The 25,418-nt window shown below is 44.3% G+C and overlaps 1 protein-coding gene across 3 annotated transcripts; it reads right to left on the bottom strand.

The window, feature by feature from the left end:
- Positions 1-495: 495 nt before the first annotated feature.
- Positions 496-25,064, bottom strand: LOC139376341 (G-protein-signaling modulator 2-like). Of its 3 annotated transcripts, none has more exons than XM_071118764.1 (14): positions 24,874-25,064; positions 23,975-24,013; positions 21,153-21,467; positions 11,050-11,271; positions 9,478-9,613; positions 9,180-9,319; positions 7,333-7,456; positions 4,935-5,050; positions 4,349-4,613; positions 4,010-4,222; positions 3,588-3,767; positions 1,970-2,129; positions 1,693-1,892; positions 496-1,540 (listed from the first exon to the last, which is right to left on the bottom strand). In XM_071118764.1, the coding sequence occupies exons 3-14, from the start codon at positions 21,215-21,217 to the stop codon at positions 1,370-1,372; spliced, it is 1,992 nt and encodes a 663-aa protein (XP_070974865.1). In that variant the 5' UTR covers positions 21,218-21,467; positions 23,975-24,013; positions 24,874-25,064; the 3' UTR covers positions 496-1,369. The 3 variants fall into 3 exon arrangements, with proteins under 3 accessions (XP_070974865.1, XP_070974864.1, XP_070974866.1); XM_071118763.1 differs by having other exon boundaries at positions 1,223-1,540; positions 1,693-1,895; XM_071118765.1 differs by lacking the exons at positions 21,153-21,467; positions 23,975-24,013 and having other exon boundaries at positions 1,223-1,540; positions 1,693-1,895; positions 24,874-24,931.
- Positions 25,065-25,418: the final 354 nt, after the last annotated feature.

Here is a 25,418-nt window from a genome sequence, read left to right as displayed (position 1 = left end):
AACCAACAGGAAAATAATTTTGCGCAAAGATAAGGTCATTTCCACGTCAAGGTAAGGTTTTATAAATGACTCATGTGGTTTTCTGCGTAAGTCATACTTCAGATCAAAATCGATCGTAAGTCCGTTTTATAAACGAGGCACCTAGTACTTGGTAAAGTTCATGATGCCATTGACCTATTTTGCTTCCAGCATGGCCAGGAAGCTCTATGTCCATGTCATCTGACCATAGCTAAGCCTGGAGTTTGTTAAACAGCATCTCATATGGACTAATAAGTTTGATTGAATCTTACTTAGGCCCATCACTCCATGAAGAGCATAGCCCATCACCAACACCTCACCAGTGAACTCGACTTTGGGCAGTCATTAATTCCAGGAGTAGCCGATCCTTCTGTGCTTTGGTGTGCCATCTCCATGTAGCTGCACTGAATAAAGAAAGCACACTGGCTTCTTGCTGTTTTGCAAATAAGAACACACACACACACACACACACACAACTTTTTGAGAACACATTTTAACATAAGACATGATTTCTATACTAAATAAACAAGTGTTCTGCTCTCATAAAAACAATATAGGAAGTACAAAATAGCATCAGGGACGAAACACACCCATGGGTGTATTCATTATTTTATCAAAGATGGTTTAGGCTGAAAGAGCATTTCTTACCTAAATGAGGTATCCCCACAACTCCTAACATACACATATAGACAATTCAAAAACACATGGAAAGATAGTGCTGTACCTGTCTTTGAGTCTACATCAGAAAAAAATGGTGCAAAATCAAACCAACCACTTCAAGCCACAAGGGGAAGTAAAACGGCAGCACGTAAGCACTTAATAAAACAAAATCATTACCAAAAAAGGTACAATAAATACATGAGTCATGACTGCAGTTGTTTGTATCTAAAGATACATTTTCAGGTTGTAGTGAGTACATAATCATAGAAAAGAATGCCCTGGACCTACTCATTTGATATGTTAGCTCATGTTCATGTTCAGTACAAGGTAAAATCTTAGGAAAAATTGAGAACAGTTGATTTCATAGTCTATAACCCTCAGTAGGTTAGTTTTTGAATGTTGCATTGTTCCCTATAGGCTACTACATTAATGCTGGCAGTGCTTTCAACTGGGAAATGAGGCTTCTGAATCCTAACAACAACAACAACAACAACAACAACCATTATTGATCTATGTTATGGAGAGAAAATACCATTGAAAAGTTCTGGTCTATGTAAAATAGCCCCATCCACTGTTGAGTACAGTATCAACGTCCTCATCTCCACAAGTGGACGAAACTTCCACACCGTTTTCCTCCAGAAGCCCCGTCTCCTGGGTTTTCACCCGTCGCGGTACTCTACATGGGCAGGGCTCAGTTGGAGCAGGGCCGTGCTGCGGAGCCTGCAGCGGAGGGCAGGGTGACCCGCTGCTCGTCCATGCGTTTGGCCTGGGACCTCGTGATGAGGCTGAAGAAGTCCTCGTCTGGGACGGTGGGGCCACGGGCCGGGGGAGGGGCGCAGCGCTGGTCATCCAGACGAGAACCCTGAGGGGAAGGAGGGTATAGGAGGTAAAAAAGTGGACGAAAAGGAAGACTTTTCCCCCCTTTCAATATAAAGTACTGAGATCTAGCACAATGTTTTGCTACATTGTGCAACACCACCCTAGTGAAAAGTTGAGTCTATTTAAACCTCACACCTGGCATTTGACAAGCATGTCGAAGAAGTCATCGTCAGGCTCCGTGTTGCCTGCGTTAGCCATCAGGTGGCTGAGGACAGCCTGGCTGCTGTGCCTGTTGAGCCGAAGGCCAGGCAAACTACCCCCAGCACCTCCACCTTCCTCTAACCGGCGACCCTGGGCACCAGACCCAGAGCCCAGGCCTGCTACTGCCTCGGACACTGCTGGAGGAGAGGGAGAGAGGTCAGAGCGAGAGATCAAGGCGATCACAGAGAAATGTTGATGTGTGTGTACTCACATTTCCTCATGGCTCTGGGTGGAGAGTCAGAGGAGCTGGTACTGACTGACAGACGGCTCTTCTCTTGTATGGAACAGCGCTGGTCGTCCATCCGGTTACTCTGGAAACGACTTAGCAGGTCAAAGAAGCCCTCGTCCCCGAGCATGTCTGGACTGGCCCTCTGAGTGAGTGAGACATATTTGAATCAGTGGAGGCTCCTCAGAGGAGAACCATCCTACTCTGTGAATTTCATAAAAATGTAAATAGCGAACCAAAAAATAAATGTATACAAGACTATACAAAATATATTCACGCCACCAAATAACTGATTAAACACTGAATATATTGAAGGTCTACAGTAGCCTCAACAGCACCATCTTGGGTAATACCATGGTGTAGCCGGAGGACAGCTATTTTGAGTCTTCTAGCTACATAGACTTCAATACAAAACCTAGGAGGCTCATGGTTCTCACCCCCTTCCATAGACCTACACAGTCATTATGACGACCTACGGAGGACGTCCTCCAACCTATCAGAGCTCTTGCAGCATGAACTGACATGTCCATTCAATCAAAGGATCAGAGAATGAATCTAGTACTGAAAGGATAAAATTAAGGAGAAGCAGCAGAAAGAAAGAGAGAGCAAGCTACAGTTGAAGTCAGAAGTTTACATACACCTTAGCCAAATACATTTAAAATCAGTTTCACAATTCCTGACATTTAGTCCTAGTAAAAGTTCCCTGTCTTAGGTCAGTTAGGCTCACCACTTTATTTTAAGAATGTGAAACATTAATAATGGTGACAACGATGTAGGCTGTGTAGCTGTTAGCGGTTATGGTATGACGGTTTGGCTTGGAGAGGTTATTGCGCCTGGTCACAGACCAGTGGAGGCTGCTGAGGGGAGGACGGCTCGTAATAATGGCTGGAGCGGAGTAACTGGAATGGTCTCAGACACATGGAAACCATGTGTCTGATGTATTTGATACCATTCCACTCATTCTGCTCCAGCCTTTATCAAGAGCCTGCCCTCCCAATTAACGTGACACCAACCTCCTGTGTCACAGACATTTTGTGTTTTACACTGAAGTCCACAAGCAAAGGGAAAAGGTGAGAGGAAAGCATGTAGATGCGAGAAGGAATTATACAATGAGCAAAGTGTTGATGCTGTATGAGGCTGCTATGAAAATTAACTGTGTGTGCACGGGGTGATCAGTATTCAGTATTGAATGTGCCAATGTCTGTCACCTTGATTACTCCAATTCGTCTCTCGACCTGTGTACCTACGTTTTAACTTTCATTTGTAGGCTAGGTTGTAGCAACCTCATGATGGGTACAGGGAACATTTGAGTACCTAAACCCATTGCTGTTACATTGAACTGGGTGAATGAAATATGAATAACTGTCGTCTAATATGCTGTAATAGAAATAAGGCACATAAAACAAAACATTTGTCCTCGCTGATCTTAAAACAGCATCAACCATCACCGATTTCAATACTTTATTCCAATCCACAACGAGAAGTACAAGAGGTCACGTCAATCTCACGCTCTCTCTCGTGTGCACGCATGCATACACAGACACACAAACCCATAGAAAAGCACACGCTAGGTGGATACCTGAAACGCAGGTTTCCCTCTTACCTTCTGTGGTCCCTGTGCAGGGTTCTGGGAGGTGTTACTGGTGTCCTGCAGGACTTTACTGGAGCCCCCAGCCCTGGTCTTCTTCCCCCGCAGACGGCTGATGAAGAACAGCTTGGAGGAGCTCTTAGCCAGGGTGTGTTTAGACTGCTTGGTCAGGATGTCACTGGTCCACTTCTGAGCCTGGAGACAAGAGGGAGAGGACACACACGTCAAAAAACAGACTTTATTAAAATCACATCTAACTTCGGTGTCAAAATACACATCAAACAGTTAAGAGTTGTTATAAAGACAAAACAGTACATTTTAAAAAGGTGCCATGTGTAATTAATTTCACTCACTTCAGGTTAATAGTGCACTTTGAATTGCCACTAGGCCTAGGGAAGAGAAAGTCTCAGAATGAACATTTAAACCCAGTGACTTGCATTGATCTTGTCGGGGGTGAGTTTCATGAGCTCCAGGTTTTCCATGCTGTTTCTCCGTCCCATCCGGGGCCTTGCTCCATGCAGGTTGAGGTCCATGTCCTTGATGGGGTTCTCAAACAGGGTGGAGTTGTTGGTGCTGTAGCTCAGCCCCAGCACCATCTGCAGGTCTGACACGTTCATACGGGCCGTCAGCTCCCCGCTCCGGTCACCAGTCTGGAACACACACACACAACTGGGATTGACCATGCTGCATTTTCAGATCAACTCCTCTTTCTTTGATCAGGCTCTTGAAGGCTGTGTCCTGAACTGTATATCTATAGGGGATAAGGGAGGTGGTACCTCTTTGGAGATCTCCAGGTGTTTCTCAGCAAAGTGCATGGCCTGGTCATGGTTCCCCAGGGCGGTGTGAGCGTTCCCTAAACTCCAGCACGCCCGGCCCTCACCAATCCGGTCGTTGAGGTCCTGTGCTATGATCAGGTGTTTGAGGTGGTAGTCTATGGCCCTCTCGTAGTCCTGGAGGAGTGTGTAGGTGTTGCCCAGACTGTAACAGGCCTGAGCCTCTACAGCCCGGTCTTTCAGCTGTCTGGCCAGCTGCAGAGTCCTCCTGACAACCACAATACAACCACATTAGATCACTGGCTGTCATTCAGAGTGACACACAAAGGCTACTCTGGTCCTGAAATTAAGTTCAGTATATGAATTCACACACACATACACTTATCGGTTTGCTAGCCCTCTTGACATTATAGTCCTTTGAGGTATAGCGGCTGCCATTTCTCTCCTGAAAACCCTACGGCCTCTTAACTGTGTGAAAACCTCCAGGGTCCAGACAGAAAGAAGAGTTGTTTTAACAGCTGGACTCGGAGACAGAGGGAGTGAACGTCATTGAGAGAAGATGAATGGCTGGGCTGGGGGTTTGGCTCACTTGTAATGCTCGGCTGCCACTTCAAATTCACCCAGGAATATATACGCGTTCCCCAGGTTGCAGTAGGCCCTTCTCTCTGCTGAGCGGTCGCCAAACTCCTTGGCAATCTGGAGGCGCTGGGAAAGGAAAACAAATGGATGAACACACACGGACACCGGGCCAGAAATGCACCCACCCACCCACCCCAACACCTTGGTACGGAACAGCCAGCCAGCAACTCTACCCGCCCCAACACCTTGGTACGGAACAGCCAGCCAGCGACTCTACCCGCCCCAACACCTTGGTATCGGAACAGCCAGCCAGCGACTACGGAACAGCCAGCCAGCGACTCTACCCACCCCAACACCTTGGTACGGAACAGCCAGCCAGCGACTCTACCCACCCCAACACCTTGGTACGGAACAGCCAGCCAGCGACTCTACCCGCCCCAACACCTTGGTACGGAACAGCCAGCCAGCGACTCTACCCACCCGAACACCTTGGTACGGAACAGCCAGCCAGCGACTACGGAACAGCCAGCCAGCGACTCTACCCACCCAAACACCTTGGTATCAGAACAGCCAGCCAGCGACTCTACCCACCCCAACACCTTGGTATCAGAACAGCCAGCCAGCGACTACGGAACAGCCAGCCAGCGACTCTACCCGCCCCAACACCTTGGTATCAGAACAGCCAGCCAGCGATTACGGAACAGCCAGCCAGCGACTCTACCCACCCCAACACCTTGGTACGGAACAGCCAGCCAGCGACTCTACCCGCACCAACACCTTGGTATCGGAACAGCCAGCCAGCGACTACGGAACAGCCAGCCAGCGACTCTACCCACCCCAACACCTTGGTACGGAACAGCCAGCCAGCGACTACGGAACAGCCAGCCAGCGACTCTACCCACCCCAACACCTTGGTATCGGAACAGCCAGCCAGCGACTCTACCCGCCCCAACACCTTGGTATCGGAACAGCCAGCCAGCGACTCTACCCGCCCCAACACCTTGGTATCGGAACAGCCAGCCAGCGACTACGGAACAGCCAGCCAGCGACTCTACCCGCCCCAACACCTTGGTACGGAACAGCCAGCCAGCGACTCTACCCGCCCCAACACCTTGGTATCGGAACAGCCAGCCAGCGACTCTACCCGCCCCAACACCTTGGTATCGGAACAGCCAGCCAGCGACTTACCCGCCCCAACACCTTGGTATCGGAACAGCCAGCCAGCGACTCTACCCGCACCAACACCTTGGTATCGGAACAGCCAGCCAGCGACTACGGAACAGCCAGCCAGCGACTCTACCCACCCCAACACCTTGGTATCGGAACAGCCAGCCAGCGACTCTACCCGCCCCAACACCTTGGTATCAGAACAGCCAGCCAGCGACTCTACCCGCCCCAACACCTTGGTATCGGAACAGCCAGCCAGCGACTACGGAACAGCCAGCCAGCGACTCTACCCGCCCCAACACCTTGGTACGGAACAGCCAGCCAGCGACTCTACCCGCCCCAACACCTTGGTATCGGAACAGCCAGCCAGCGACTCTACCCGCCCCAACACCTTGGTATCGGAACAGCCAGCCAGCGACTTACCCGCCCCAACACCTTGGTATCGGAACAGCCAGCCAGCGACTCTACCCGCACCAACACCTTGGTATCGGAACAGCCAGCCAGCGACTACGGAACAGCCAGCCAGCGACTCTACCCACCCCAACACCTTGGTACGGAACAGCCAGCCAGCGACTACGGAACAGCCAGCCAGCGACTCTACCCACCCCAACACCTTGGTATCGGAACAGCCAGCCAGCGACTCTACCCGCCCCAACACCTTGGTATCAGAACAGCCAGCCAGCGACTACGGAACAGCCAGCCAGCGACTCTACCCGCCCCAACACCTTGGTACGGAACAGCCAGCCAGCGACTCTACCCGCCCCAACACCTTGGTATCGGAACAGCCAGCCAGCGACTCTACCCGCCCCAACACCTTGGTATCGGAACAGCCAGCCAGCGACTTACCCGCCCCAACACCTTGGTATCGGAACAGCCAGCCAGCGACTCTAGTCTTCCATTATGTGGTGTTTACCTACAGTCTTTCTGTTGACTGTACTGAGCCATACAGGACATTATAATTAACTACAGAGAACCATTGAAAAAGGAAATCTGACGAAAGACTTAACTGGATTTAAATCAAACTTGCCTTTTGCAATGTTTTTGCAGTTACTTTGTGTACAAGCTATTATTAATCATCCAGTGAAGTGAGTTTAACTAGTATTTCTACTATAGAACGCAAAACCACTATTCCATATTGTCATAGGATAAAAATTGTGCGTTTTATATGCTACAACAGTGCAGTTTTTTATTGAATCGAGCAGTAAATGTCACGCTATAAACTTTGATAAGATTTTCATTACCTGTTCATGTGACGCCACTGCATTCTGGAAGTTTCCTAACAGGTAGTGTGTGTTGCCAAGGTTACCATATGTTCGGCCCTGGGCGGCCGGGTCTCCAAGCTCCTTCACTATGGATAAGTTTGCTCTGGATATAGACAAACCATTGAATGAATGATGGACAACAAAGTCAAGGTTTTGGAGTGGCCATCAAAGTCCTGACCTCAATCCTATAGAAAATATGTGGGCAGAACTGAAAAAGTGTGTGCGAGCAAGGAGGCCTACAAACCTGACTCAGTTACACCAGCTCTGTCAGGAGGAATGGGTCAAAATTGACCCAGCTTATTGTGGGAAGCATGTGGAAGGCTACCCGAAACGTTTGACCCAAGTTAAACAATTTAAAAGGGAATGCTACCAAATACTATGAGTGTATGTAAACTTCTGACCCACTGGGAATGTGATGAAAGAAATAATATATATAAATAAAACCAGTCAAAAGTTTGGACACCTACTGATTTAACGTTTTTTCTTCATTTTTACTATTTTCTACATGGTAGAATAATAGTGAAGACATCAAAACTATGAAATAACATATGGAATCATGTAGTGACCGAAAAAGTTAATATTTGTAAAGTAGCCACCCTTTTGCCTTGACAGTTTTGCACACTCTTGGAATTCTCTCAACGAGCTTCATGAGGTAGTCACCTGGAATGCATTTCAATTAACACGTGTGCCTTGTTATTTTTTCTTTTTTTTCTTTCCTTCTTAATGCATTTGAGCCAATCAGTTGGGTTGTGACAAGGTAGGGGTGGTATACAGAAGATGGGGCTATTTGGTTAAAGACCAGGTGCATATTATGGCAAGAACAGCTCAAATAAGCAAAGAGAAACGACAGTCCATCATTACTTTAAGACATGAAGGTCAGTCAATCCTGAACATTTCAAGAACATTGAAAGTGCAGTCGCAAAAACCATCACCAGCGCTATGATGAAACCGGCTCATGAGGACCGCCACAGGAAAGGAAGACCCAGAGTTACCTCTGCTGCAGAGGATAAGTTCATTAGAGTTACCAGCCTCAGAAATGGGCAATTAACTGCACCTCAGATTGCAGCCCAAATAAATGCATCAAAGTTCAAGTAACAGACACATTTCAACATCAACTGTTCAGAGGAGGCCTGTGTGAATCAGGCCTTCATGGTCGAATTGCTGCTAAGAAACCAAAGGACACCAATAAGAAGAGACTTGCTTGAGTCAAGAAACAAAAGCAATTGACATTAGACTGTTGGAAATCTGTCCTTTGGTCAAACAGCATTCTGCAGCGATACGTCATCCCATCTGGTTTGCGCTTAGTGAGACTATCCTTTATTTTTCAACAGAACAATGACCCATAACACACCTCCAGGCTGTGTAAGGGGTTTTTGACCAAGGAGAGTGATGGAGTGCCGGAGCCTACATAATCACCTGACCTCAACCCAATTGAGATGGTTTGGGATGAGTTGGACCACAGAGTGAAGGAAAAGCAGCCAACAAGTGTTCAGCATATGTGGGAACTCAAGACTGTTGGAAAAGCATTCCTCATGAAGCTGTCATCAAGGCAAAGGGTGGCTACTTTGAAGAATATAAAATCTATTTATTTGTTTAACACTTTTTTTGGTTACTACATGATTCCATATGTGTTATTTCATCATTTCGACGTCTTCACTATTTTTCTACAATGTAGAAAATAATAAATATAAAGAAAAACCATTGAATGAGTAGGTCCAAACTTTTGACTGATACTGTACATTTACTCTATGGTATCTGACTTACAAGATGCAAAATGTACCGAACACACATGAATGCAATGCTTGCACACAAACACACCAACTTACTGGTAATATTCCGCTGCTTTCCTAAGTGCAGTAGTGACCTCCTCGGGGAACTCTCCTGGCTCCGCCCCGCTCCAGCAGATGCTCTTTCCTTTTGCATGATACACGTTCCCAAAGTTATACAGCGCCCTCGCCTGTCCCACCTAACAGATACCAAAAAAATATATATATATTTTTTATTTTTTTTAAAACAGGGCCAATGTCAACTCCACAACAGGGGAAAAAAAGCATTTAAACACCAGAATAAACAGTAAATTCGTTTCAGGAGGCTTAATAACCATCATTCATGAATCAATCTCACCTTGTCGTTCAGGTCCATGGCAATGTCTAAGTGCCTCTGACAGCAGACCACAGCCTCATCAAACCTACCCAACACCTTCAATGTGTTGCCTAGGTTACCGCTGGATTTAGCCTCTCCCATCTGGTCCCCGATGGTCCTGAGAATGGGATTTTATTAAAACAGAAAAACACACATGATCTTGACCAATAAAAGGTTAAATTAAACAAATGAAAAGGGTTATATCAGTCTTACCCATTATATATGTCTGATGTGACAATGAATCATTATCCTATCTGGACCAGAATGAGTCTCTCTCTCCAACACCTATTGTTTCTGCAGTGAGGATTCACCATCTTCATCGTATATTTCATCATTTATCTGCAGACTATCAGCAAAAAGCCTACCAATATGCCAACTAGGGAGCCAAATGAACTGCTCTCACCAATGAGATTCGGTAGGCTACACTGACGAGTCACTCACTGAAACGTCACTCTCTGGCAAGTCACGACATGGGCTTTGTATCCTAAGGAAATACAAGCCAGATCTATGGTTTACTTGTCCCGGTGCGATGCCATGGACTTATAACTACGGTGTATGATTTATGAATGGCAAAGGGGTATAGGAGATTGACATTATTCAGTTAAATTTGAGACGTGATAACTAATCAACACATGCTGTTCGGTTGTCAATCAAAGCATCGTAAATGGCCTACGCGCCTTGGCTCTGTGGCTGGCTACAGGAAATAATTAGGCTGGATTAAGTGGATTTCGACTCATTGTTACCACTTATATTACATGGGATGTGCAGATTCACACAGAGACGATTGAAGGAGCATCATGTGCCCTCCATCCTCCGTGTACATTTTTTGGATTGCAACCAACCACAGCGCACACAAATCACATGGGAGAGACAGCATAGTGTCAAACTAGCAGTGTTTTTCGGTCATCGCTCGCCATGTGACTGACCTATCAATAGATCGCTATTAGATTCATATTGGTCATTCTAGCCGAGGAGGGCTAGACTGACTATTGGGACTACCAAATTGAAACGTTAAAACAAAAAGTAGCAGTTAGTTTTTTCAAGTGGTCAAAATATATTTTGGTGGGACAAATATAAAGAGAGGAAGTAGCAATCAAACATTGATACATAACCATAACAGCTGCTAGTTGACTACATTTACTGTCAGCAGTAAAGTAGTCTATATCTAAGATGTTTATCTAAGCCTGTCGCAAAAATCGTGGGCGTATTTATAAATACGACGGCCAGCACATAGGGAAAACACTACAGACATAGGAGTTGTGTGGCGAGGTCATGCTGATAAGACGGGACAATGGTCCTACTCTGAGAAACATTATGAATATGAGCCCTGGGTCATAGGTGTGTTCCTTCCTACCTGGTCATGGTGTGTTCCTTCCTACCTGGTCATGGTGTGTTCCTTCCTACCTGGTCATGGTGTGTTCCTTCCTACCTGGTCATGGTGTGTTCCTTCCTACCTGGTCATGGTGTGTTCCTTCCTACCTGGTCATGGTGTGTTCCTTCCTACCTGGTCAAGGTGTGTTCCTTCCTACCTGGTCAAGGTGTGTTCCTTCCTACCTGGTCAAGGTGAGGTCGTGATGGTGGAACTCCAACGCCTTGGCGTAGTCGTGCAGATGGAAGTATGCATTGCCCAGCTGGCTGTAAATGGCACTCAGCACCTGCAGGTCCTCTGTGCCAACCTGGATGGCTGTTTCGAAGAAGGACACTCCAGCGTGGTAGTCACCCACTTTACAGAGCCGCTCACCCTCCAGGGCCAGCTCCAGGCAGGATGCATCCATCCTACAAGAGGCAATAGAAGGGGTTTAGGTAGAAGATAGGAACAGAGGTCTCTTGTTGATCCAAGATGCTCAGTAGGCACAGACAGGATAAGTTGTTTTGGACAAGAACATTCTCTTGCCCCTTCCACTAACACTCAAAAGAACTACAAGTGTAGCTAGTCTTAACATTCCAAAGTGGCCACAGTTTGAATAAACTAGAAACCAAAAGTTATAGATGGGTTTTCCCCATCTCAAAACCCAGGACTAGCATCCCTCTCACTCCATCAGACTGTGAATGTTTGTTTGGCTACATACTTCCACCTGAGAAAAACAGCCTTGGTTTATCAGTGGGTTTGTTATGGTAGGACGGATCGATCTACGTGGTCTCTACAGTACAATACACAGATCTCTCCGACTGCTCTTCTGAAGACTAGGCTATTCAGTGGGCTTCAATGTTTCCAGAACATTCAGACAAATGTATTGTCTGCTGTGTAGAATGGGGATTGTGCAAGCTGGTGACGATTACATTTCTATCTAAAACGTTCTGGATGTTTGACCCTGAACATAGCCTACTCCTGGTCACTTTAACCCCAGATAGGGTCAGAGGAGTATCCACAAGGGATTATTCACAGGGATGGGTGGATTAACAGATTAGTCACTTTCATGCAACCTGGCTTCGGTTGTTACGCCCTCGTTGACATCTTTTTGTGTTCTACAGCAAAAGCGCCCACCACTTTGTTGAAGAGGAGATGACCTGTGTTCATGCATGCACGCTTTCGACTTCAGGTACTCTATTAAATCAAGTGCCCACCCAGTGTTTTTTTTTTAAGCCCTCAAAAGAATATTGGCATTAGACATAGCCTACTAAAAGACATCTTATGCATTATAAAACATCATATACACTGAACAGAAATATAAATGCAACATGTAAAGTGTTGGTCCCATTTTTCATGAGCTAAAATAAAAGATTGGAGTATCTGTCTGTAATAAATCCCTTCTGTGGGGAAAAACTTATTCTGATTGGCTGGGCCTGGGGGGGGTACCCCCGCCCAGTATGTGAAATCCATATGTTATTAAAAACAACTGATTTTCATCTATGAACTGTAACTCAGTCAAATCTGTCATTTTTGCATGTTGCATTCAGCAAAATATATCAACAGGTATGTTTACTGTATAGATTTGTTTTTTTACTTTAGTCATCTCCAATTACTGACTATAAACAACGTTACATCTTGCAGACGAAATTACAATAAATTGTACTCCACATACTGGATCGAGGTTGCTTTGTTTATTTTAACACACTAAGACCCTACCTGGGTTTCTTTCTCCTTCACAACAGCATCACATGACATATCTAAAGAGGCTTCCACTGGGTTGGTTTGAAAGAGGATTCCTGTGCAGCAACACACTGAACGGTCCAGAGCTAGCCTAAACTCATTACGGATCCGGACACAGGCCTAGGTAGCCTATTCTTTTCAATGTCTCACTGAGCTACTTTCACCAAAGATGTTTTATCCACCCCCCACAAACTAGAATAACCCCTAACGTCATCAACGAACCAAATCAATTCAAATCAAATCTTATTGGTCACATACACATGGTTAGCAGATGTTAACGCAAGTGTAGCGAAATGCTTGTGCTTCTCGTTCCGACAGTGCAGTAATATCTAACAAGTAATCTAATAATTCCCCAACAACTACCTAATACACACAAATCTAAAAGGGGTGAATGAGAATATGTATACAAGTATATGGATGAGCGACATAGGCAAGGTGCAATAGATGGTATATAAACTCAGCAAATAAATAAAATGTCCTCTCACTGTCAACTCTGTTTATTTTCAGCAAACTTAACATGTGTAAATATTTGTATGAACATAAGATTCAGACATAAACTGAACAAGTTCTACAGACATGTGGAATAATGCATCCCCAAACAAAGAGGGGGGGGGGGGGGGGTCAAAAATCAAGTAACAGTCAATGCAGCTGGTGGCCACACCAGTTACTAAGTATTGCAGTGTACCTTGTGGAATGCACCAGATTTGCGCCGTTTTTGCTGTGAGATGTTACCCCAATCTTCCACCAATTATAGGGGGGGTGGCCCTCACCCTCCGATCCAACAGGTCCCAGACGTGAGATCCGGGCTCTTCGCTGGCCATGGCAGAACTCTGACATTCCTGTCTTGTAGGAAATCGCACACAGAACGAGCAGTACGGCTGGTGGCATTGTCATGCTGGAGGGTCATGTCAGGATGAGCCTACAGAAAGGGTACCACATGGAGGGAGAAGGATGACTTCCCTGCAACGCACAGCGTTGAGATTGCCTGCAATGACAACAAGCTCAGTCTGATGATGCTGTGACACACCGCCCAAGAACATGACAGACACTCCACCTCGATCCCGCTCCAGAGTACAGGCCTCGGTGTAACGCTCGTTCCTTCGACATTAAACACGAATCCGACCATCACCCCCGGTGAGACAAAACCGCGACTCGTCAGTGAAGAGCACTTTTTGCCAGTCCTGTCTGGTCCAGCGACGGTGGGTTTGTGCCCAAAGGCGAAGTCGTTGCCGGTGATGTCTGGTGAGGACCTGCCTTACAACAGGCCTACATCTCTCCAGCATCTCTCAGCCTGTTACGGACAGTCTGAGCACTGATGGAGGGATTGTGTGTTCCGGTGTAACTCGGCAGTTGTTGCCATCCTGTACCTGTCCCGCAGGTGTGATGTTCGGATGTACCGATCCTGCGCAGGTGTTGTTACACGTGGTCTCCCACATGTCCATCCTGTCTCCCTGTAGCGCTGTCTTAGGCATCTCACAGCACAGACATTGCAATGTATTGCCCTGGCCACATCTGCAGTCCTCATGCCTCCTTGCAGCATGCCTAAGGCAGGTTCTTGCAGATGAGCAGGGATCCTGGGTATCTTTGTGTTTTTCAGAGTCTGTAGAAAGGCCTCTTTAGTGTCCTAAGTTTTCATAACTGACCTTAATTGCCTACCGCCTGTAGCTGTTAGTGTCTTAACTATTCCACAGGTGCATGTTCACTAATTGTTTACGGTTCATTGAACAAGCATGGGAAATCGTGTTTAAATCATTTTACAATGAAGATCATAAGTTATTTGAATTTTTACGAATTATCTTTGAAAGACAGGGTCCTTTCTTTTTTTGCTGAGTTTACATGTGATATGAGTAAGATATGTAAGATATGTAAACATGATTAAAGTGGCATTATTTAAAGTGGCGTTGTTTAAAGTGACTAGAGATCCATTTATTAAAGTGGCCATTGATTGTGTCTCAATTTAGGCAGCAGCATCTTGAGTTAGTGATTGTTGTTTAGCAGTCTGATGGCCTTGAGATGGAAGCTGTTTTTCAGTCTCTCGTCCCAGCTTTGATCCACCTCTACTGATCTCGCCTTCTGAATGGTAGCGGTGTGAACAGGCAGTGGTTCAGGTGGTTGTTGCCCTTGATGATCTTTTTGGCCTTCCTGTGACATTGGGTGATGTAGGTGTCATGCAGGGTAGGTAGTTTGCCCACAGCGATGCGTTGTGCAGACCGCACCCTTTGGAGAGCCCTGAGGTGTAGGACAGTGCAGTTGTCGTACCAGGCTGTGATACAGCCTAACAGGATGCTCTCGATTGTGCATCTGTAAAAGTTTGTCAGGGTTTTGGGTGACAAGCCAAATTTCTTCAGCCTCCTGAGGTTGAAGAGGCACTGTTGCGCCTTCACCAAAGGCGTGGGTGGACCATTTCAGTTTGTCTGTGATGTGTACGCAGAGGAACTTAGTCCTTGTTAGTGGGCCGCGACGGTGGCACTGTATTATCCTCAAAGCGGGCAAAGAAGGTGTTTAGTTTGTCTGGAAGCATGATGGTGTCCGTGACGTGGCTGGTTCTTTTTCTAGTCTGATTTCCTGTAGACCTTGCCACATACGTCATGTCTGAGCCATTGAATTGCAACTCCACCTTGTTCCTGTACTGGCATTTCACTTGTTTGATGGGGAGGAGGGATTTTGCTTGTTTGATTGGAGGGAACAACTACATTGGGAATATGGCTGAATATAAACATACCTCTTTTCTATGGTTAAATGTGGTGGTTAGCGCTTTCAGTTGTGTGAATGCCGCCATCCATCCACGGTTTCTGGTTAGGGTAGGTTTTAATAGTCAGTGGTTACATCATCTCCAATGCACTTCTTTATAAACTCACTGAGTCAGCGTATAGGTTTATGTTGATCTCTGTGGCTAACCAGAACATATTCCAGTCCACGTGATCAAAACAATCTTGAAGCGTGGTTTCCGATTGGTCAGACCAGCGTTGAGTTGTTATCGTCACTGGTACGTCCTGTTTGAGTTCCTTCCTATAAGAGGGCGAGTGCATTACCCCTGTGCGTAGTGCAATCAATATGCTGATAGAATTTAGCTAGTCTTGTTCTCAAATTTGCTTTGTTAAAATCCCCAGCTACAACAAATGCAGCCTCGGGATATATGGTTTTCAGTTTACATAGAGTCCAGTGAAGTTCCTTGAGGGACATCTTGGTGTCTGTTTGAGGGGGAATGTACACAGCTGTGACTATCTGACGAGAATTAACTTGGTAGGTAAAATGGCCAGCATTTGATTGTAAGGAATTCTAGGTTGGGTGAGCAGAAGGACTTGAGTTCCTGTATGTTGTTATGATTACACCATGATTCGTTAATCATGAAGCATACACCCCCGCGCTTCCGCTTCCCAGAGAGGTGTTTCTGTCGGCGCGATGCACGGAGAAGCCCAGTGGCTGAACAGATTCTGACAACAAATCCCGAGAGAGCCATGTTTCCGTGAAACAGAGAATGTTACAATCTCTGAGGTCTCTCTGGAAGGCAACCCTTGCGCAAATGTTGTCTCTTGTTGTCAAGAGACCATAACACTCGCCGCCAATGTCCACTCGGGAGCGGTGGGCAATGTGCTCTTCTACGGAGCCTGACCCAGAGGCCACTCAGTCTGCGGCGCCGTTGTTTTAGGTTGGCTACTGGGATTAGATCCATTATCCTGGTTGGTGGTCCGAACAGAGGACTCGCTTCGGGAAAGTCGTATTCCTGGTCGTAGTGTTGGTAGTTGACGTTGCTCTTATTTCCAATAGTTCTTCCCGGCTGTATGTAATAAGATTTAAGGTTTCCTGGGGTAACAATGTAACAAATAATACCAACAAAAAAAAAGTATAAATACTGCATCGTTTCCTAAGAACTCGAAACGAGGCGACCATCTGTCGGCGCCATCTTGCAGTAACCATTGTTTTTTTTGCATGCCACACAATACGGTCAACCAGTAAAGTCCATGATATTGCTACAGTATTAGCCTAACCCTAAACATAGGACAGAGGTTTAACATCTCAGCATTATCAGACAAGATCTCTCTCGCCTCTGGCCTTGTCACCTGGGATTACTACAGTTGGCCCGACAGTGATTAGAAAGGCCCTGCTTATAGAACTGCTGGGCAGCATTAGAGAGCTTTGTTAAAGGTGTCTAATCAGATTCAGGTGGCCGAGAGGTTTATTCAATTTAAAACGTACAAGGTTTGATTAGGAGTGAGATACATTCTTGCTTAATTCAACACTAAAATGTAAGCCTGCCATAATTGTCAATGCGCAAATGCAATTTAATGGTTGACCAGAAAAATGCTTAAATTCTATACGCAGGGATGAACATGGTTGAAAATCCAACGATGGTGCCTTCTACCAAACAAATGTCTTCCACTCCTTTCAAAGAAGTTGAATAAACCAATTTTAAAACTGCAAATACAAAGCAAATCATGAATGTTTGAGGGGATTGTTAAATATTGATATATAATCCCAGTACCAGTCAAAAGTTAGGACACACCTACTCATTCAAGTGTTTTTTTTTCTTTTTTTTCTACATTGTAGAATAGTAAAGACATAAAAACTATGAAATAACACATATGGAATCAAAAAAAAAGTGTTAAACAAATCAAATAATATATTTTAGATTCCTCAAAGTAGCCACTCTTTGCCTTGATGACAGCTTTGCACACTTTTGGCATTCTCTCAAGCAGCTTCATCTGGAACACTTTTCCAACCGTCTTGAAGGAGTTCCCAGATATGCTGAGCACTTGTTGGCTGCTTTTCCTTCACTCTGCAGTCCAACTCATCCCAAACCTCAATTGGGTTGAGGTCAGGTGATTGTGGAGGCCTTGGTCAAATAGCCCTTACACAGCCTGGAGGTGTATGGAGTCATTGTTCTGTTGAAAAACAAATGATAGTGCAAACCCGATGGGATGCTGTATCACTGCAAAATGCTGTGGTAGCCATGCTGGCTTACAAAGACACGGCGGTTGGAACCAAAAATCCAAAATTTGGACTCATTAGACCAAAAGGACAGATTTCTACCGGTCTAACGTCCATTGCTCATGTTTCTTGGCCCTAGCAAATCTCTTGTTCCGATTGGTGTTCTTTAGTAGTGGATTCTTTGCAGCAATTCAACAGTGGTGTAGAAAGAACTCAATTGTCATACTTGAGTAAAAGTAAAGATACTTGAGTCATTTTCTATGAAGGTAAGTCACCTAGTAAAATACTACTTGAATAAAAGTATTTGGTTTTAAAAAAATACTTAAGTATCAAAAAGTAAATGGAATCGTTAAAATGTACTTAAGTATCAAAAGTATAATTCATGGCTCTGTCGTAACCGGCCGCGACCGGGAGGTCCGTGGGGCGACGCACAATTGGCCTAGCGTCGCCCGGGTTAGGGAGGGCTTGGTCGGTAGGGGTGTCCTTGTCTCATCGCGCACCAGCAACTCCTGTGGCGGGCTGGGCGCAGTGTGCGCTAACCAAGGTGGCCAGGTGCACGGTGTTTCCTCCGGCGCATTGGTGCGGCTGGCTTCCGGGTTGGATGCGTGCTGTGTTAAGAAGCAGTGCGGCTTGGTTGGGTTGTGTATCGGAGGACGCATGACTTTCAACCTTCGTCTCTCCCGAGCCCGTACGGGAGTTGTAGCGATGAGACAAGATAGTAGCTACTACAACAATTGGATACCACGAAATTGGGGAGGAAAAAGGGGTAAAATTCAAAAAAAATAAAAAAAAGTATAATTCATTTCAAATTCCTTCTATTAAGCAAACCAGAGCATAATTTTCTCTTTTTTATTTATGGATAGCAAGGGATGCAAACTGGTGAGGGCCCAAAAAGGTTGACACTTTTTTTTGCACTGAAACATGCAACAACAAAAAAACCCTGCTAGGGAGAAATGCAGGTTTTAACTATTTAAACAAATAATATGATCTACATGATCAGGCTCTGTATGTAAAATAAAAAGTGTTTCATGTGAACCTAATCCACACCTAAAAAAAATGTTTTTATTAAAGCAATCCAATGTAAAGTCTAGACAATATTTGTTGCACACACACACACACACACACACACACACACACACACACACACACACACACACGTGTTACTGTCAAGTTCAACAAGCAAAATCTTTGGGCTACACTGCACATTACTACAGTTGTACACTTTCTGCCTGTGGACAACTGTTCTACAATGTGCCAGCAGAGCATGATACCCTTTGTTGGCATAATTGATCTCTTACAGGCAGAGTACACATGGCATACCCCTTTTAATGCACTGTATTGAAAAAGTGAGAAAGAGAAAGTGTGTGGTGTTCCTTTCACCTCAATTGTGGCATCGAGGCTTAAGCCAGGCCCAGCTACACTTGGTCGCTGAATGCACTTAAAACGTCTTAGGGCTAGGCGTCCCGTCAGCAGGACAACCGTCGACAATTTCCGGTGAAATTGGAGGGCGCGCAATATTCAAGTAAACAATCTGGAAAATTATGGATATTAAACATCTAGGTACATACAAGTGTCTTATATCGGCTAAAAGCTTAAATTCTTGTTAATCTAACTGCATTGTACGATTTACAATGGTCTTTACAGAGAGAGCATGCCATGTGATTGTTTGAGGAGGCACCCCACAACATATTTTCAACCTGCAGGCTTCATAAAATCACAAATAGCAATTAAATAATCACTTACTTTTTGAAAATCTTCCTCTGATTTGCAATCCAAAGTGTCCCAGCTACAACATACATGGTCCCTAGGTTAGATAAAATCCTTCTTTATATCCCAAAAAGTCTTTAGTTGGCACCATCGATTTGAGTTCAACATGCAGACAAAGGAATCCAAAAAGCTACCGCTAAAGTTTGTTAAAATAAGTCAAACTACATGTCGATTCAATCCTCAGGTACCCTAAAATGTAATTAAACTATAATATTTCATACAGAAAGAAGTATGTTCAATAGAAAAGTAAAATTAGCAAGTGCGCGTCGTCTTCGTCACCGATTTCCAACTCCCTGTACCAAAACTAAAAATTCTTACTCGTTTTGGAAGAAACAAGCTTGAAACCTTAAAACAAAGAGTGTTGACATCTAGTTGAAGCCATAGGAATTGCAATCTGGGAGCTGGAATTGCATAGGACCCATAGTTTGGAAGAGCTATGGAAGAGCATGGGATAAAAATTAAAAATAAAAAAATATATATCCAGTTGGTTTTTCATTGGATTGTCTCCTACCATATCAATTGTGTTATAGTCTCATATATTATTTTTTATATTTCTACAAACTTCAAAGTGTTTTCTATCCAATGGTACCAACTATATGCATATCCTGGCTTCTGGGCCTGAGTAACAGGCAGTTTACTTTGGGCACGTCAGTCAGGCGGACCCTAGCCCTAACAAGATTATCACCACGCAACGCCTCAATTTCACCCAATTCTCTCATTCTGAAAATTAACCACATACCTTAGAGGGAAAACATTAGTTCACAGAGAGTAGTTCGTTCGCTAGTTAACATTTCACACAGATTGCTTACTGGACCCTGGCAACTAATGCATTATAACTTGAACGGCAAGGAGTCGTATACCAGTTAATACTATAGCGAATTGGTTAGGTTACTAACATTAACTCACCTGATCTTGTAACATTAGCTATCTAACGTTAGCTGTCTGACTTTACTAACCAGCTAATTTTCACACCATGAACTAAATTATTTGATCAATTAAGTTGGCCAGTGTTGCTCAACATTTCTGGCTAACTAATGGAGAATTCAATTTGCCAGCAAGATACTTAACAATGCTAACAATACTTGTTCCATCACACTTTCTCCCTCACCTCAAACTTTCCAAATGCCAGTTGTTTTTTGGTTACAGCTCATGAAGTACGCTTCATCACCTTACACCCCCCAAGAGTGTGCAAAGCTGTCATCAAGGCAAAGGGTGGCTACTTTGAAGAATCTCAAATATATTTAAGATTTGTTTAACAATTTTTTGGTTACTCCGTGATTACATGTTATTTCATAGTTTTGATGTCTTCACTATTAGAAAAATGAAGAAAAACCCTTGAATGAGTAGGTGTCCAAACTTTTGACTGGCTCTGTATATTTAGTTTGTTTTTTTTTGGGGGGGGGGGTTAAAAGTTTTCAATATAAACTTAAACGACTAGAGCCAGCTATAAAGCATTAGCTTTAAAACTGAGACATTTCCATGGGAAAATGGTTTACAATTGCAGGAAATTCGCATTTTTGTCTCTGCGTCCAAGAGGGCCTCTAAAACCACACCATTGGCCACAGCTACTAACCCACTCCCCTTTAACAACTTCAGTAAAATGGAAGGGGAAATCTAGCCTAGCAATTCACACCTGAAAGCTACATGGGAAAGCTGATCTCATCCCGTGCGACAGACTTATGAGACACCAGTATGAGATATAGGTCTATTGTGTACATGTATAAAATCCTACACATCAGTTCTGTTCAACACTTTTTTTCACTAGTATGAGAGAAAGTTTAAAGCACCCGTTCTAGGCCGTACATGAAATAAAATGTTGACCAAAGATTGAGAGAGTAGTGTATGGGGGTATGAGTAGGTTCATGCCTACCTGTAGCGGACATGATAGGACTGGTCCTCATCAACAATGCTAACCAAAGAGCCAATGGAATCCATTGAATATTTATAAGTGGGACGATCTCAGTTTAAATCCCAAAAATTGTGATGAAAAACCAAAAAGTTAAAAAAACATTGATGATGTCCAGGAGAACTAGTCCTACAATTCCCCTTGTGCTCGCTTTTGAATCCTCTTAAGCTGACACGTAGCTCCAGGAATGACAGAGAGAGATCTTCAGACAGTGTTGTCAGTCAGGCTACAGTTTGAGCTTGGCTTAGAAGTGCCAGCACAGCTCTCCCCAGCAGCCCTCTGTGAAGAGAACACAAGATGCTGTGTGTAAAGCCTCCTTCTGACCACACGACACTACAGCAACACCCACTAAACAGCGTGCACAAGAAAGGCAGGTGGGGGTGTGAGAGAGGAGTGGATAGGCGATGGATGGGTTCAGTGGCAGCCAAACCCCACACAAGCTGTCAATCACTGACTCAACCATGAGTGCTCGGAGGTGCGCTAGGCTCTACCGGAGGGTGAGTGTGAGGATACAGCTAGGCAAGCAGAGAAGCAGAGAAGGATTTTCACCAATCACAACAGATACATTTAATGCTTTATGCAAATCATTGGTAAGCAAAATAGAACATGTATCCACCACAGCAAAGATAATTGTAGATGGATTGAAATCATATTATTTAGTGAGAAATAGGGAAAGTAGCCTGGCCGCAGACTCAAAACATGACCTGTACAGTGAAGACTTGTGTGGAAATTCCATTGTAAGTACAGTGATTAGTCTAGTAGGTAAGGTACAGCACCAGAGCAAGACCAACTGCCACCTCGTTCCCACATGCGGTCAAGTAGGCCCCCTCTTTACCTATGCACACATTTTAGTAGTAAACAGGTTTTCCCAAACCCAATTTAGGCTACTACTACACATCAAGAGCAGATCATTACAAATGTAAAGGACAGACAGTATTCAAATGTATGCTGCAGGTGCATATTAAATGATGAATTTTAAAATGGTTTATTTATTGGTGGATAATAGAGGGATATTCTGATAGATTAGCAAAAAATAGTATCACAACAGCTTGTAACCAAATGACATTCACAAAGATTATTGAAAGACTTGAGCCAGTCATCACTTTCTTAACCCAGGAGTAATCAACTTTCAACCTGGTTGGAGATGGTCCACCATAAACCTCCCCTTTGTTGATCTGCTCGTTGGATACAGCTTCATAAAACCAATGCATCATCACATTTTGAAGCAAAATTGAAAGACCTCAGTGGTCACATGAAGATCAGAGGTCACAGAGAGCAGCAGGGCATTGAATTCACTCCAGAAAACCACTGTCCTCAGTTTAACCCCACACCACTAAAACCCCGGCAGGCAGCAGAGCAGACACGAGAAAGACTTGCACCCCTCAGCCAAGAAGGATATAGAAACAACTGTGATCAGTAAAAACCTCTTACATTAGGATAACTCTTCTGGAAGCAACTGTTTGTTAATAAGGCTGATGCACACAAATATCATGTAATTAGATGGAATTATATAGTGCCAAGCCTTCCCTTTCATTAGGAATTGAGGCTTGCACAGATGCCTCCTGGTGTATGCAGAATTTGCACAAGTGATGTCGGCATGGAAATGGGTTTGGCAGCTTGACTTTAGATCGCTTTTGATTACAGTGAGTAACATAACTTTGGGGTACTTGTGAGCTCTCTCTTTAACTGTGTTAGGGCCTAGCCTACATGATGACCTGCAGAAAGTGTTTGTGAGTTCTCTTCGTGGACAACCTAGATTCAGGGACCGGCCGGCAGCCATCCATGCCACAGAGCAGAACTGTAACCAAAAAGCGCTGGTTGTCACATCAGGGGGAGGCCAGAATCTGACAGCCACTCCAAGATGGAGGTTATTTCAGCACAGTTTTATATTTCACTCCACAATCCCATATCGTAGCCACAATGAGTATACAGAAAACCTCATTTTGGGAACATTGTAGACAGCTTATCTTTGGAGCAACTATTTGTAGCAAGTTTATCATTGCATCTATTTGGGGCAGTTGCATAAATCAATGATCCCCAAATCTTGGAGAACAAAGCTATGAGAACTAGGTCAGCTCTGCTCTGCTGTTTAGCAGCCAGGTTAATGTGAACTACTTTAATACAAAGTGGAGCCTGCTTGTGTTTCGGGAATCTGTTCCCAAACTACATACATGCTCGTTCATATGCATGAGGCCTTTTCCAGTAGTGTGCGCCAAATGGAAAAGGGAGATACCTAGTCAGTTGTCCAACTGAATGTATTCAACGGAAATGTGTCTTCCGCATTTAACCCAACCCCCTCTGCCATATCGACATCCATGTCGTCGGAGCCCGGGGAACAGTGGATTAACTGCCTTGCTCAGGGGAAGAACGACAGATTTTTACCTTGTCAGCTCGGGGATTCGATCCAGCAACCTTCCTCTTACTGGCCCAACGCTCTGAACCGGCCACCCCTGGTGACAAAGCTGCACTCTGTATGAAGTAGTGGTTAAATGGACAAGTGATCTACTAATACAGCGCAGCTGCGGTAACAAAAGCAGTCATTTGAAAGGCCAGCTTCACCGGAAGCTCCCACATCACACACTGGACTGTCACCATGACCTCATCTTTAATGTACTCACAGGGTGATCTATTGTGTCTTTGTGTCCACATCCTCTTATTAGCCAAGCAAACATAGAAACACCAAAGCAGCATAATGCCTGATAGCAGGGATACAGCCAGCAAGGATACAGCCAGCAAATCACCATCAAAACAAAAGGGACCGATCTAGAAAGAGAAACACTCCTCACCTGAAATTATTCAGTGCTGGGATTGGGACTATGAGAAACCTGGTAAAAAAAAAAAGATAGTGACATAGCTAGATTATTTTCAATAGTTGAATATTCTTCTAGTTCGACTGGTTTCTTTCAGACATAGATCTTGCTAGCCTAGTGTCCTAATTCATTTCCAAAAATGAGATTTAGTCATACCATGATTTCCCAGTAAATTTTTTTTCTTCCAAATTTCCATTGCACTTTTACAGTAACTAATTTAGTAAACTGTAGGTGTTTTGTACATGAGACATACGGGCAATTCCACGATAACAGAATGATGCTGAGAATGATTTAAAAAGTCATGTCAAACAAAAAAAACAATTACAAACCATATAACTATGCACAAAGACTACTTTTAGCAATTTCCACTTAGAATTTTACAAAAACACATTTACCCGAAGAACAGTGCAGATGCAAACTTTGGTAACAGAATGGCAGAACAAACCGCACAACCCGTCATTCTGTTACCAAACTTTGCATACGTAAAAAAAAAATACATATAAATCAGATTAACTGAAATTGGAGCCTTATCACTTTCACTGTTACCGTGGATTTGCAAATAATGACATAGTCAAAATAAATATTTCCTAACATAAGTCGTTCCCCAAATGGTGAACTCGGTTCTTTTGAAAACTTCAGTCACCATCTGACAGATTTGATCAGCAAATCAAATGAGAAAGCCACCTAACTGTTAACGTTAGCAAGTTAACAAGCCAGTTCTAACCATATTGCAAGCTACAACCAAAACCATAGCAATATTTTGTATTTACCTTATAACTAAAAGGGCTACACAACCAGAGAACCTTTACAACCTGTTAGCAAGCTAGCTAACGTTACTGTAATTAGCTAACTGGGTAGGCTAGCAGTCCACTTACTTTAGGCGGTCCAGTTCGAACAATGGTTTTACTCCCTTTTTCAATACTTCGACGGTAAATAAAAATTCAGTTTTATTCTACAACAACAAAACCTAACTTCTTAGCTATAAATTCGGCACTTTGCTAACCTAGCTATTAATAAAGTTTTGGCTAGCTGGCTAACTTGGATGAGTGGGTGGGGAACTTAGCTACGGTTACTCTGTGTTGTCGGTTCAGTAGCCAATCAGCGGAGCAGATTCAAAGGTAGCCACGCCCTAAATAACCGTCTCTTGGGCGGTACAGCCATCACTCTGGACCAATGACATTTGAATAATGAACGTGTCCACTGTACGATGAGTCATTCATGTCATCTTCATGCAGCTGCAAAGTGTCAAATGGGTCAGCAAAAATGATGCTATCATCAGCAAACTAAAACAAAGAGAGTCGTTTTTCACTGTAACGGCATCTACTAATGCAAACATCTCAGTTTTGGGGCTGGAAATTAGTAAGTAAAGTTACCAGCATCGACTGCCTCTCTAGCTAACGTGAGTTGCACTGTTGAAGAA

The sequence above is a fragment of the Oncorhynchus clarkii genome, chromosome 20 (assembly GCF_045791955.1).
Source record: "Oncorhynchus clarkii lewisi isolate Uvic-CL-2024 chromosome 20, UVic_Ocla_1.0, whole genome shotgun sequence".
NCBI classification, from domain to species: domain Eukaryota; kingdom Metazoa; phylum Chordata; class Actinopteri; order Salmoniformes; family Salmonidae; genus Oncorhynchus; species Oncorhynchus clarkii.
The sequence above is the reverse complement of the archived record's forward strand: the minus strand, read 5'-3'. Positions and strand labels throughout refer to the sequence as shown.

Coding starts and splice junctions, on each gene's coding strand:
- LOC139376341 (XM_071118763.1), bottom strand. CDS start 21,217: ATGGATTCCATTGGCTCTTTGGTTAGCATTGTTGATGAGGACCAGTCC. Junction 7,457..9,179: donor AAAGCAGCGGAATATTACCA/GTAAGTTGGTGT, acceptor GTCTATATCCAG/AGCAAACTTATCCATAGTGA. Junction 1,896..1,969: donor ACCCAGAGCCATGAGGAAAT/GTGAGTACACAC, acceptor CCTCTCCTCCAG/CAGTGTCCGAGGCAGTAGCA.